The sequence below is a fragment of the Phycodurus eques genome, chromosome 10, assembly GCF_024500275.1.
Source record: "Phycodurus eques isolate BA_2022a chromosome 10, UOR_Pequ_1.1, whole genome shotgun sequence".
Lineage (NCBI taxonomy): Eukaryota > Metazoa > Chordata > Actinopteri > Syngnathiformes > Syngnathidae > Phycodurus > Phycodurus eques.
The window spans coordinates 10,384,464-10,399,724 of NC_084534.1; the positions used below are offsets into that span (position 1 = coordinate 10,384,464).

The window sequence follows — 15,261 nt, forward strand, 5'->3', positions numbered from 1 at the left end:
TCGTCGAGTCAGTTTGGTTGGCATGCTCCTTGCAAGTGTATTCATTTTGTATTTGTGTGTAAACAGGTAAAGTTCATCCGCATCAGACTCGAGTGGTGGCTTATTGGCAGCTCACCTTTCTTTCAAATTTTGGCTCGCAACAAAGCTAAATGTCAAACTAGCATTCCTGGACCTGTACTTCTAGATAATTTAATTTTCACCTTGTTTTTTGAAATTTACGGCCAAAAGGGTGAGGACTGTGGTTGTGCCAGCCCACACTGCCATTACCATTGAAGATGGTGAGCAAGATAGGGAGGGCACGGTATAAAACGCATAACATTAACAAAACAAAAGCTGAATTTAATAGCTTAATTTCTGAAAACTGCAGTCAATCGTCGCCAAAATGTATGTGGACATCGCCGCGTGTTCACTTAAACATCGGAAAATATTAACACGATGACCACAATAGTATGGATTTTTCCTCAGTGGTGCAGCCACTGGGGGGCGCCATTCAAGCTAGCACCAGCACTGTTGTTGCCCCCCTTAATATACGTTCTGACGTGGAAACAGTATCCCGCAGCACTACCACCCATTTTTTAATGACAATGTTGTGTCACGGAGGCAACGCAGTGGCTGAGCCAACGGAACCAGAAGACGCCGAGCCACAGTCGCCCCGCCTCTCCCTCCCTGTCACCCATTTGTCTTCTTCCCCCTTAAACGCAAGATGGCGCAGCAATTCGTCCAGGCTAAAATCAAAGGAGACAAAGTGGTCTTGTTCATTAAGCCCACATGCTCGTACTGTGTCACGGCCAAGGACGTGTTGTCTACGTACAAGTTCAAGCCGGGCCATCTGGAGTGTGTCGACATCAGCGCTCGGCCAGACATGGGCAGCATGCAGGACTACTTCATGGAGCTCACCGGCGCCCGCACCGTGAGTACGACCTCATACTTGCTCAGTGGGTGCCACAAACAACACGATGACAAAGTTCTAGGAAGTGTTACGTCCACATATTATTAACATAAGCTATTGCGCTCGCACGCACGACGTCAGCCAGCATTTTCAAGTGGCTTGAAAGGCAACAATCGATATGTGAGTTACCAAACAGTAAAAGGGCAACTTACTGCAGTACAACACGAGTCACTGTTGCCCCGCTCACCTCTGAATGTGCGCTCTAGTCTGTTTTTGTGGTTATTAATTTTTTCGTACTCTCTGGCTTACAGCATTTAGCAATGCCAAATTACAACGTTAAGATGATGTATAACGCATGCCGTAAACTTAACGTCGTATTTGTTCTTTACTGTCGTAAAATGCTGCGAAAACTCAAATTGGTATTGTGGTTATTGACCAGAAATGATATTTGCATATGGGTGTCTTGAGCAGTGACGTCTATGCAAAGGTCACAACACGCCATTTAGTCCTTATCCACGGGTGGTTTACTAGCTCACTTTGCCTTTTGTTATTTTATTCTGGTAAAGCAACATGAAAAATGTTTCCACTTTCCAGTCTCTATGGCCGTTTCAAAAGTTTGTCAGTGAAGCAATAAAGCACTTCCACTGGCTGTCTGAATGCCCATGGAAAACCATTTGAGCATTTATTCGAAATCCTTCATATCCACTTTAAATCTCAATGTCCATTAGTGACTATGCACTTTTTCCTCACGAGTAGACAACTTCGGGATAGTGGGGCATCTACGTTACTAGGCAAAACGGTTGACAACTGAGTGCTACTGGTACTGCTAGTGACTAGTTTTACTAGTTAACATCTAGGGCTTCACTAGTAGTACTAGTAGCATGTAGATGCCAAATAGTGCACAGTTATGCCTGATTAGTAACATGTAGTTGTCCTACTAGTATGCCAACTTTGTCCTATGAGTGAGGACAAAGAGCATACTAGTACATGGACATTAAGTTGGATATCAAGGAAATAGAGGACATGCTCAAATGGCTTGCCATAAAAGCCAAATGAAGATTGTGAAATAAAGGAAAGCACAATAAAGAAAGCAATGTTAGTATGAGATTCAACAGGAAGGTACTTCATCTCCCGCATTGGTTTATGTTTTACCCAATGCTTATTTGGCCAAAGTGGTTTATCGGCCAATATGATAGCCTTTCATTCTTAATAGCTTAGAAAAGTCGACTGCAAGTGATTTTTTTTTTTTTTTTTTTAAGTTTACATAATGTCTCATTTGTGCTGTTCATTGGAATTTAGGTCCCACGAGTGTTCATTGGGGAGGAGTGTGTCGGCGGTGGCAGTGACGTGGCAGCGCTGCATAAAAGTGGCAAACTGGAGGGAATGCTGCAGTCCATTGGGGCTCTCCAGTGACCCATGCTAAACTATCAGGTAGACAAAAAAAATGAATAGGATTTATGAGCCAGTGAAAGATACTCGACATGCATTGATGCCCGCATTTGTTGTTGGTGTAGTCACATGGTATCCGGGGAGACGTTGCTTTGTCAAATATGCATGACAAGAGACACGCTGAAAACAAATGGCAACTTCTGTCGTTTTTCTCTTGACCACACGGCAAAGACTGCAGCCAGTGGTCAAGCATGACCATTCACTAGCCACTAAATGAGATACACAGTCGAAGAGCCAACACGGGAGCTGGGTCAAAAATTATGTGTAATAAATGATATTTAGTTTACTATACTGTACGTTTATTGTTGTGATGTGTAGTTTTCCGTGGTGATCAAGTACATTGCATCCTAACTGTTTTATGCAGTGTGTTTTGCTGACTCCCCATGGCCAAAGGCTCCACTCTCTGGATTCAGTATTAAAATGCAGTTTGTGTCACAGTCCAGTGTTGAGCTGCTGTTGCCCCAACAAACTTAATTGGCGTTGATATTTCTTCTTCCTGGAGATACAACTGATCAATTAAGTGTTGATTTAGTAATGTGTTGTCACCTGGGTTAAAAGTGCTAACACATTGGCCAAAAAGTTGTACTCCATGTCAAGAGTCGGAGGTCTATCACCAAAGAGGTCCTCTTTTAAAAGATGAGTAAGCGTGTTGGCAAGATGCAATTTGTCCCATCCATTTTCTATAGTGCTTTGCTTGCGGGTGAGCCGGAGCCTTTCCCAGCTGACCCTGCGTAAGAGGCGAGGTCCCCCCTTGGACTGGTCTCCAGCCAATCACAGGGCACATATAGACAACCAGTCACACTCACGTTCACACCTGTTGACAATTTAGTGTCTTCAGTTAACTTGTATGTTTTTGGAATGTGGGCGGAAACCGGAGTACCTTGAGAAAACCCACGCAAGCACGGGGAGAACGGGGCTTTCTGAGCTGAGATTCAAACCCATCACCTTTGACTGGGTTGAACCCCAACCTCAGAACTGTGATGCAGGTGTGCTAACCACTAAGTCACCATGCTGTCCTGTAGCTAATATAATCAGAAAAGAGATTTTACATTCTTCCTTCCAGTTGCCTCTATTCAACTTTTGCGGACAAGTAGCATAACGTTTGCAACAATGTTTACAAGGCTTACAGTAGTTGTCTGTTTTCACCAACAATGCTTTCACATGGCTCTTTAAATGCACAGCAAACATTTATGTTTCATCAACAATGTTAATTAAAGCTTTTATGAAAATCATCAGTGACACAGTAGTTAAATGAATAAAACAAAATAATTACTGTTGGACTATAAAAACTGTATATATATATGTGTGTTATAAAACTAATTACAGCACCAATTCATCATCATTTAAAATTAAACCCACTCAAAATAGAAACTAGAAACAGAGGCATTGTGGTTTTTAATATATCAACATATGAATGAATGTGGGTGGCACAGTGAATGACTGGTTAGAGCATCTGCCTCACAGTTCTGAGGACCGGGGTTCAATCCCCGGCCCCGCCTGTGTGGAGTTTGCATGTTCTCCCCGTGCCTGTGTGGGTTTTCTCCGGGCACTCCGGTTTCCTCCCGCATCCCAAAAACATGCATGGTAGGTTCATTGACAACTCTAAATTGCCCGCAGGTGTGAATGTGAGTGCGAATGGTTGTTTGTTTGTATGTGCCCTGCGATTGGCTGGCAACCAGTTCGGGGTGTACCCCGCCTCCTGCCCGAAGATGGCTGGGATAGGCTCCAGCACTCCCGCGACCCTTGTGAGGAGAAGCGGCTAAGAAAATGGATGGATGGATGAATGAATGTGGACACTTCCCCTAAATTTTAATATTCCTGATTATGCAAGTGTGACAAAAGTTATTGCCTATTACTGTCTTGAATTTGGTGTATGCAGCACTCAAGTGTTTAGTACATCCATCCATCTATCCATCCATTTTCCATACCACGAGGGTCGCGGGCATGCTGGACCCTATCCCAGGTGACTCTGGGTGAGTGGTGGGGTACACTCTGAACTGGCCACCAGCCAATCGCAGGGCACACATAGACAAACAACCATTTATAGCTACAGGTATCATCAATAAATCTACCGTGCATGTTTTTGGGATGTGAAAGGAAACTGGAGTACCCGGAGACAACCCACGCAGGTACGGGGAGAACATGCAAACTCCAATTCAACCCGGGTCGTTACACTGTGAGGCAGATGTGCTAACCAGTCGACCACAGTGCCGTCCGTGTTTAATACATTGATTGTTTCATTCTCAGCCAATTTGAAATGTCCACATCTGACACAAACTACAAACTGAATGAATGCAATGTCATGAAATAATCCAATCTGACCCTAGTTTAGATCGGAAATAATCCAATGAATATGAGCACAATAAATTATCACAATATGGAATAAAATTGGTTGTGCCTGCTGTTAGGTTACGGCTGTCTGACTGGCAGCTTTACCACCTCGCCTTCCACAATTTTTCCATGATGTTCGTGTTGGCCACAGCTCTGCTGAATGAAATTCAAATGGAGCCACTTGACAGGTTGATGCGCTATCTCCGATAGAGGCATGATGTGCAAATGTTTTAATTGTGTCCACTACATGGGAGCTACACATCCTGACACGGGAGGTGTCAAGTAGAAAAAGAAACCACAAGCTTCCTCCTGCTTGTTCAGCGTCCAGTCAAGTCATTACCCGCAACTGTTGGAAAGGTCAAGCGCATGATCCTGATGGGATGTCCAGCATTTGGATGGTTGGTTGTCCACAACATGGAGCCATTTAATGTCACTGTTTTTTTTTTTTTTAGAGTCACAACAAGGTATCCACCGACCTGAAAAAGAATCTTCCACAGTGCATTTGTTTTATATTCGTACTGGTGTTTAAGGAACTGTTTGTATCGCGCTGAATAGAATAGTCTTTATGCAAAAGATGTGGAGTCACGTGAAACAACCAGATTCGATGTAAGTAGAGTGGGGATCCTGCTGTTCGTGGGCGATACGGACCGGGCCCAAGCGCAAATAGTGAAAATCCGCGAATAATTGACGGCCATTATAGTTGCATTGAAAAATTCTATTAATTTTATTTTATTTAAGCCCCAAAATTCTTGAATTAGCAGGGATATACAGCCAATAAGCGTTTTCAGTGTTGCTTCTCCCCACCCCCAAAAAGAGAAAAAGAAATGGGGTAAAAAAATTTCACGACGAGGTGAATTTGCAGGTGGTGAACCGTGAGTATACGGGGATCCACTGTACAGTGGTAGCTTGCATTTCAAGTCCCCCAATTAATGTTTTTTTTTTTTTCATTGTTTTTTTTTTTTTTTTAATTATTTATTTCTGGCTTCGTGTCACAAGCCAAAATTCGATTGGGGTAGTCTAATGCTTTCACATGTGGGCAAGGGGAGCAATCCATGTTGCACGGATGTCTGCTTCTGACAAAAGAAAATGTTCCCTTTCCATGAAATTACCTCAATTTCAAGTCAATTCTCAGTAATTCATTATTTAGTCATTAATTTCCCATGGAATGTTTCCAGTATGCAATATTTCCAAAATTCCCCATGGAAATTTCCCAAACCTCTGTAACCCTAGCAGTTGATGTCACTGCTTCCTGATTCCTTCCTTCTGGTTAAGTGACTTCAATGTGTTAATTTTCTTTCTTCGTGTTGATTGGTCTTTCTCTGCATCCAGGTGACGTCACATGACCACGCAGCGAGATTTGCGTAGTTTGCGTCGCCGCTGCTGGTACTCGCTGAGCTCCTGCAGATAACCTCTGGACGGCCAGCGCAGCCTCTCCACCTGCTCACGCTCCTCTTCTGGAACACACACACATATACACTACTATATACAATCTCACATCCATGTTGCTGTATCACAACTTCTTTAGTCTCTCTCTTGACCTTTGACTTTCTCTTGTGCCCGTCCAACTAAAAATCAGCCTTGTGTGTATTAGGAATGATAATAAAATATAACGCTGAGACCACAGTGCAGTTTTCCTTTGAGTTACTCAACTGCAGAGTTGTATGTTTTTAAAGGTAATATGTCTATATTAAAGAGGAGGCTTTTATTAGTACAAATGAATTTTTGTCATTTATTAATACTGTTAATATATATATTTTTGAACTTTTAGTTTAATGTTATTAATGTACTTAAAATGCGACAATACATATGTACTGTTCAAAAGTCACCAAGAAATGTCCGTATTTTTGTAAGAAAAGCACTCATGTACGTATATGTAGATATACAGATATAGTAATGTATGTACACTACTGTTTAAAACTTTCGGAAAAGTTTTTTTTTTTTTTTTTTTTAAAAGAAAGTCACTTTTTTCCCCAATACGATAAGTTAATCATACAGTCGAGACGTTAATGAGGGGGGGGGAAAGACATTTCTAAATGACCCCAAACAATGGCTGTTTTCATGGAAAAGATGAAATTGTCTTGGCTTACTTTTGAACAGTAGTATTGTATATTAAACCGTATATTGTGTGTCCCATAAAAATGTGTGTGTGTGCGCAATGCATCAAGATTTAAAACGCCACCACTGTTAGTTTGGTTATGATGTCTTCTAAATTGCATGGCACTGGCACTGTTAGTGATTTTTATTTTATTTTTTGGAGTCTGAGCAGGGGGTCATTTTAGGTAGAAGACAGACTCTGATTAATTGAGGCATGTCTATTTCAAACTACATGCCTCATCTTGGTTTCACAGCAGCAAGATTAACACTATGGAGTGGCTAGCTCAGTGCCCGGACCTAAATCCAATAGAGAATTTGTCGGGTCTCATGAAATATTTGTGCAATGTCGTCCTGGGCTGGAATAGAAGTTCACAGGTGCCAGAAGTTGGAAGACTGCATGCAACACAGATATGAAGAAGTTTTTAGAAACTGTGGCTATCTGACTAAATATGAGTATCAACAGGATTCACAGGAAAGCAAATCTTAAAGCATTTTTCAGTTTATCCAGTAAATACAGTATTTGTGTCATGAAAAAGTCAAGACTACTATTTTTGAAATTGCCTAATTGTTCCTTTATCTTCACTTTCTGTAAAGTATTAACACGTATACATTTTTCAATTGTTTATTTGAAATAGAATGTGCAGTGTTCCCAATGCATTTGCATGTGTAGAAATACGCAACTGTACATCAAATGACACTGGTCCCCATGTAATGCACACTGACCAGAGAGCTCCAGGAAGTCAGGTTTGTGACTGAAGATCAGGTAGTTGTTGGCGATGAAGTGGAGGAGCCACACGTACAGCTGCTCTGCATTGTGACACTATCGGTCAGAGGAAACAACAATTTGACCTCGAATGGTGTTTGAACACATACCAGGGGTCGCCAACATGGTCCCCACGGGTACAAGGTAGCCCCCAATGACCACCTGAGTAGCTCGCGGGCCTAGTGGAAAAAAAATAGCTCACCAGTGATAGGACATTGTGTTTTCCAAGGAATGTCGTAGAAGTGATTTTTTGACAATGTAAACACTTGCAAATATTTAGAAAGGAAGTGTTGCATATGAAAATCTATCTGTTTTGTACCTTTTTTTAAATCATTGTTGATATGTATTGTGTAAAATCATTAACATTATTTGTGTCTTCACCTAGATGAATATCATTAGATTTGAATAATAACACAATTAAAGGTTATTTAAGCATATTTATTATTACAGAAGTGTGTATCAAACCTGGTAGCCCTTTGCATTAATTAGAAGATACAAGAAGTATCTTTCAGCTTCAAAATATCTTGTTGCCCCCTGCATTCTACAATAAAAGCAAGTAGTATGGCCCGGGAGCCAATTAGGCCCAAGCTGTTCTTTAATTCAGCCGACTGAGCATTTACACAGTCCTCTAATATTTGTTGCATCAAATTAGCTGGGGTTTACCCGCGAAAAGTGGTTAGTTTATTTTACAAACGTAATAATTAAATAATTGTTTAATTGATTTATTATAGCAGCACGGGCGGCACGGTGGACGACTGGTTAGAGCGTCAGCCTCACAGTTCTGAGGACCCGGGTTCAATCCCCGGCCCCGCCTGTGTGGAGTTTGCATGTTCTCCCCGTGCCTGTGTGGGTTTTCTCCGGGCACATCCCAAAAACATGCATGAATTGGAGACTCTAAATTGCCCGTAGGCATGACTGTGAGTGCGAATGGTTGTTTGTTTGTATGTGCCCTGCGATTGGCTGGCAACCAGTTCAGGGTGTACCCCGCCTCCTGCCCGATGACAGCTGGGATAGGCTCCAGCACGCCCGTGACCCTAGTGAGGAGAAGCGGCTCAGAAAATGGATGGATGGATATAGCAGCACGGTGAGTGACTGGTTAGCACATCTGCCTCACAGTTCTGAGGACCGGGGTTCAAATCCCAACCCCGCCTGTGTGGAGTTTGCATGTTCTCCCCGTGCCTGGGTGGGTTTTTCTGGGCACTACGGTTTCCTCCCACATCCCAAAAAAAAACATGCGTGGTAGGTTGATTGAAGACTCCAATTTGCCCGTGGGTTCGAACGTGCGTGTGAATGGTTGTTTGTTTGTATGTGCACTGCGATTGGCTGACAACCAGTTCAGGGCGTACCCCGCCTTCTGCCCGATGACAGCTGGGATAGGCTCCAGCACGCCCGCGACCCTAGTGAGGAGAAGCAGCTCAGAAAATGGATGGATGGATGAATAAATTTAACATACAAAATGTAAAATGAGAATGAATTATGATTATCTTTGAACTTCTGCAAATGATCTGGTCCCGTTTGTTTGTTTTAAAAATCAAATGCGGCCCTTGAGCAAGTTTGCCCACCCCTGTTTGAAACTAAAAAAAAGTCAATGGCAAACCAAATTTCAAAAGATTAGGGATCTCCAAAACAAAGTCACCCATTACTTTGACCTTCCCAAAATTCAAAGCACTGACCTTTGCCTGTCGGAGGAGTCGAATCACGCTGATGCCAGTTGACGCCAGCTCTCTACTGGGCATACTCTGTAGGTAAGCGCACACACACACTTCGCACAGATGCTGCAGCCGTTTCACCTGGTACATCTCTGCACACACCAGCACGGCCATGGCCTGCAACACGCTGGCTATCAACAAAAAAGGCACATCGCTAAGTGTCAGTGCAGTCTGTTGCAGGCTGCGGAGAGGTGACACATTTATAGGGAAAACCTGTGAGGTGAGCAGTGTTCTCATCCACAGGGCAGAACAGGTCACTGAATTTTCTGAAAATTGCTCACAATTAAGCTCTATGCTTCCTTTCACTTCAAATTGGAAGCAGTCGTTAAGTAGCGATAGTCACATTTTACTATAGTTTTACACAGGTTTAACATCAGGTTCATAGTCACTACATTTTGTCAACTAAAATAGTGATTCCATAACCAGTGTGCTGTGGCACACTAGTGTGGCGTGCGAAATTAGCCAATATCAATTAATTGGTCCAAAAATAAACCACAAACGATGTATTTTCTTTGCTCTATCGATGTCAGCAACATTAGTGACAGGCAAAACAATTAAACGTGCCTCCATTAGATGGCAGAAGGTACATAATTAAACTGTGTATCCACTTTTTGTGACATTTTTGTTTGGTGGTGTGCCATGAGATTTTTCTCATGTAAAATTTGTGCCTTGCTCAATAAAGGTTGGAAACAGTGAGATAAAACATTTTTAGGACTTTGGTGATTTGGACTTGTTTACAGCTCATGCTGCCCCCAAATGGCTGAATATCCATACCCATAAAGCAGCATAATAACAAAGATAAATCATATTGTGGTTTACGTATTGTGCAGTATTGCAGATATTGTATTGTTAAAAGGGCTCAAATGTTAGCTATATTCTATTTATACAGTGCACCTCCGTTTTCAAGGGGGATACATTCCAGACCCACCCGCAATAGATACAAATCTCTAATAGAGAGACATAGTTTTACACCTCACACACACTTTAAACACAACTACATCAGAACGCACTTAAACATATTCAATCACACTTATAAAACATATTGTAAACTTATTTGAAAACCAAAAAACGCAATCATAAAATGGATAGAAAATACTGTACATCATGTAGTGTGCGTGTTAAAAATGTTGCGTCTGCGTGTGAGTATTTGGGAATGAGCTGTGGCTGACAGCAGCTTTGGCATGAGTGTGCTCCTTGCGTTTGTATGTTTTACTGCTCTCTCAACGTACAATAAATGGCTGAAAAGTGCACTGGCAACTGTGGCTCGCCTTTCCCACATGTTAGGGCATTACAGCAGGGGTGTCAAACCCATTTTAGTTCAGGGGCCACATTCACCCAAATTGGATCTCAAGTGGGCCAACCAGTATCTGTGGCCTAATAAGCTAGATAAATAACAACAATTATGAAATGTTTCCCTTTTTTTGTGTGTGTGCAAACAATTACAAGTATTTGAAAAACATGCATTTATTATTTGGTAACATTTATTGATTAATTATCTTGTTGCAAATCTTATGAGCAATCTGAAACTCCTTAACAGAAATGAGTGCAATTTCAACAATATTATGAATCATTTACATTACATTTCACATGTGCAACTTACAGATCAAAGTGGATCTATGTACAGTTCTGTTTATAAAACAACTTGTTATGATCTAGAAAGCATTTCAAATTTGCATAAATGTCGACATCAACTGACTCCGAACTGTATTCTTCACAGTGCAAAGGTGGCACAACCTTTTATATGAATTAGGCCTACTTTGCTTCTGAAAGTTGGCCTCTTTTAGCCTTCGCAAGTGAATCAATATCTGGTGTCAAATCCTGAGTAGCAAATCCTGAGTGTGACATCCATTGGACAAGATCAGTAACAACAATTACTTTTATTGAAAAATTGCAGTCATTGTGGTCTCTACCCCCAAGGGCCAGATTGGATCCCCTAATGGGCTGCGGGCAATAGGTATAATGTAAAAGAAAAATTAAGTTAAAACATTTTAGATTAAGAGGGGGCGCAAACGATTTAACCTTTATTTAGCCAGGTAAAGCGATTGAGAAAAGTCTCATTTGCGATGCTGATCTTTTATAATCATTTGAAGAAATAACCAGATTGTGCATTTATTTGCTCAATGTCCCAAAAGATTTAATGGATCGTATTTCATAAAACCATATGGTTTTAATGGTCAATACTACATAACGTGGTCAATAGCTGCATACTTTATGCTTGTGTGTCAGCTCTGAGGTCAGGTCTCATTTACTGACAGCAAGTGTCCTGTTGCTCTTACCAAGATTTCAAAAGACAACCTCACGGACATGCGTGCAGCACCATTATGTAATGTCACTATGTAAACAAAAATATCTCCTAACATAAGCTGACTGCTGTCATTCAAACATCCCCCTTGGTATGCTTTATTTCCTCTAATGAACTGCTTGCCTTCATGCACCTCAGTGAACAGGAGATAACCTTTATACAGTTTTTCTTTCAGGCCTCATAATATTGTAAAATAGCAAATCAACATACTGTATATTTTCCAATCAATGTGCATAGAATGTACTGTATGCAAATGGGAGGTACGGAGATAAATTGTACCTTGGTGAAGTAACCTTGCTTTGCCCTTGAATTCTGGTCTGTTACACTACAGTCAGCAGCTGCAGCCTCTGGAGTTTTTTCATCGCTTCAATTCTCATGACTCAAAATGAAACGCTATATTTGGAAACCAACCTTCTTAACCTCCTTGTACAAAACTGTATCTTTGTTGGCTTCTGTTGGAGTTATAGGTTATTGTATACTTGTCGACTCCCGCCACCCCACCGCCAAATATCACACTACATTATCCTATTATTGTTACTAACAAATTATTTTGAAATGGACTATATTGCACCAGGCTATAGTAAGGTGAGCCCCAACCCATGTATTGTCTTGTTCATGGGGGACAGCAGTTGTGGTAGCACACAGATGCTAAACAACAATACTTACATCACTCAAAATGCTGCATCAAGCCAAGTCAACCACGAAGAGGCCTGTGTCTCACGTTGCCAAAGATATGTTGACTGCCTCGTTAAGTGTTTTATTTCAGCAGCAACTATGTTAAATTGCTATTGTAATATTGTTTACAATGACTTTGCAGTTGCATACGACCTTTTAAAGTCATCGTAAGTCCGTCATGGTCTCAGCATCATCACTGGAGAGAATAATGGTTTGTAATTACTTTGAAATGCAAAATAAAGTGTGGCAGATAGAGGAAGAGGGACAGAAAAAAAGCAACACCAACACATCTGGGCCTGTGATCTGGCGCAAATGAAGTAGCGATGCCACGGGTGGATGTTGACATGGCTAAATGTAATTTCATATTAAAAGGTGTTCTTTTTGCGCCCCCGGGGAGTGACTCGGGCAGTATGTTGCAGTGACACGAATGGTTGATGCAACTTGTCATCTGTGCTTGTGTTCTACGCTGCATTCGGTGAGCGAGGCCTCTAGGAAAACACTGCAGCAGCATACTCAAGTCATTTTTCATCCAACCCTCCTTTAAATAGTTTTCCAAAATTGTAACCAAAATATTTGATATCATCACCATATGTGGTGGAACCTCTGAGGTTGAACACTATCTGTTCTAGAACGGTGGTCAACCTCCGATCTGTTTAGCTTTAGAAAATAATAGAAATTGAATTAATCCATTCCAGGGGCAACACCGACATGAAATCACTATTAACACAATATTCAAGATTAAAAATTATTAACTGTATTACGAATGTAAAAATAAGTTAGCCACTGTGCGATAGTCACCTGCTATTCGCCTTGCCGTGAAAAGCAAAAAAAAAAGTAATTGACATCCCCCTTAAAATGTTTTATAACTGCCTATATTGATCATTTAAACCGTAAATATACGACAAACTATGATTTCAAACAGTTTCATATCATTTCAAACTCATTTAAATGAACCTTAAAAAAATGGCTTTTTTTTTTTTTTTTTTAAATGTACCAGAAGTGCACGAGAACTGCACATGCGCATGTGGTGAAGACTCTCTGGAACTTCCATGAACAACCCAGGCTAAACTTGGAACCTCCCCAACATTGAGAGCTTGTCTTTCAGTTGCAATGTATCTCGTCAACATACAGGACTTGCTTGACACCAATTACTGTACTAATTTGACCACGGCTTTGGCGTCATTTTAGGGCGTTTCAGAAATAGCACATAGCCTGTAAATGTCTGAGTTTTTCAGCAAATAGCTAGGGACAGATTCCACAGTTAAAAAATAAAAAATAAAAAACCCCATCTGAATTCATGAATAGTGAACCGCAAGTATGTGGGGGATTACTATATATGAAAACCTTTGTGGCCTGACTTAACTTTGACGATGTATGACAGAGGAAGTGACTGATGTGTAGATTTTTTTCAGGTTGAAAGTTGGGGGTCAAATTGCAGGATTAGGCAAAAAAAAATAGCCCAACAAAACTTTAGGCACAGGTGGTGCACAGGCCAATTTTGCCGTAGACATAGCTGATGGTGCCAATTCAGTGTTTTTTGTTTGTTTGTTTTTTTTACTAAGAGTGAGTTTTTTTTTTTTTTTTTTTTTAAACTTTTGACTGCATGAATAGTAACGGCAACATTCAGGATAGGCAGGACATGAGTATTTATAAAGGCATTGTATTTGTTGCTGAATCAAAAACATTGAGTGAGACTTGCTTTTTTTTCATGGAAACGTAGTTTGTAAGCAGTAAACATACCAGGACAACAAGAGTCAGTGTAGAGGTACTCCAGGAATGACAGAAAGGTATCTGAAGAGACGCCATGGATTGGCACCACTCGACTCCGGGCCTCTGCGTACTTCCCGCTAAACATGGCCGCCATGACGTCACAGCGTGCTACCAGCACTGCTCGGTGGGCTGGCAATACACTCCCTTGCATAAAAACATCATACACACAGTTAATTTACACTGCAATTGGTGTGAAGTCGTGGTGTGAATTCCTGTGCATTATAATGAGCAACAATTTAAATGAGCATTTGCTCATCAGCAAATGAACTCTTATTGTTTGTTGAAGACGTTTCACCTTTAATCCAAAAGGCTTCTTCAGTTCTAAAGCCTAACAAGTTTAAAAAGGCCTTTTGGATTAAAAGTGTATTGTCGCCTCAGTTGAAATGGGTGAGTGAGAATTGACAATATTTGCTCATGATTGGCCTTCCAAAAGGTGGAATGCAAAACTCATTAAGCCTAAATCAAGTACTCTAAATATACAGTGGTGTAAAACGCTTCCTTGAGCTTCATGGCAGTGGTTGGCAGAGCAAAGTGCGCTCTAATTTAGCTGGAGCTATGAGTAATGAGCTTTCATAATGGGTTATTGAAAGCAACAAGAAATAGTGACACATGGAGCCTGCGCACAAGCCGTGACATTTTTTGCTGAGTGCCATTCATACCCAATGACAGCTCCGCCAGCACTCAAGCTGCAATTATTCTTGCAAAAATGAACAGAATACCCTCGCAAAATAATCCTAAACTGGTTTGAACTCACAGATGCAAGGAGAAGAGCTGTCCTTGTTGTCAACTTGTTATCTAGGGGTATTTTAAAAACCATACAGTGGGATGGAACACAACTTGTCCTTTGGACTGTTTTATCTTATTTTGTCTTCTTATGGATGACCAGGCCTGTCTGCAGGCTCATAATTCAATCAAGTCTGATAAAATGTGATCTTCCTCTCCCGTGTGACTGTGCATTCATTTGTGAATGTTAATTACAGCATCAACCCACCCTGCACCATGAAGATGACATCCGAATAAAGAGGGGAATTGAAGAGGTTGACGAGAGTCTGGGGGCCAAGCTGGGAAGCGCGTACACTCGGGGTGTCTCTGGTGCCCTGCACATGCACACAAACATGCACGCATGAAGCCAAAGGAGGTGAACCGTGAGTTAACACCTGAGCTGGATGTCAGGTTGTTACTAGGCAATTGCTATTCTGAACATTTATCCGACTTCCCCAGTGGAATACATATGGCACCTGTGATAGTCTCACGTAGCGCTGGCCAGACACAGTTGAAT

The 15,261-nt window shown here is 41.3% G+C and overlaps 2 protein-coding genes across 4 annotated transcripts in view; one reads left to right on the top strand and one right to left on the bottom strand.

Annotated features, from left to right (window-relative positions):
* Nucleotides 1-576: 576 nt before the first annotated feature.
* Nucleotides 577-6,586, top strand: glrx (glutaredoxin (thioltransferase)). Its single transcript, XM_061687218.1, has 3 exons — nt 577-910; nt 2,189-2,320; nt 5,999-6,586. Exons 1-2 carry the CDS (start codon nt 704-706, stop codon nt 2,300-2,302), a joined length of 321 nt encoding a protein of 106 aa, XP_061543202.1. The 5' UTR covers nt 577-703; the 3' UTR covers nt 2,303-2,320; nt 5,999-6,586.
* rhobtb3 (Rho related BTB domain containing 3) overlaps nt 5,603-15,261 on the bottom strand; it is a 29,981-nt gene continuing 20,322 nt past the window's right edge. For 2 of the 3 annotated variants that reach the window (XM_061687215.1, XM_061687214.1), the window contains exons 9-13: nt 14,974-15,079; nt 13,953-14,126; nt 9,200-9,366; nt 7,487-7,583; nt 5,603-6,123 (exon numbers count right to left, since the gene is read on the bottom strand). In XM_061687215.1, coding sequence (XP_061543199.1) covers nt 6,005-6,123; nt 7,487-7,583; nt 9,200-9,366; nt 13,953-14,126; nt 14,974-15,079 — 663 coding nt within the window. In that variant the 3' untranslated portion in view covers nt 5,603-6,004. Of the gene's footprint in view, nt 7,157-7,486; nt 7,584-9,199; nt 9,367-13,952; nt 14,127-14,973; nt 15,080-15,261 lie in introns of all 3 variants that reach the window. The other variant, XM_061687216.1, reaches the window with a different exon arrangement.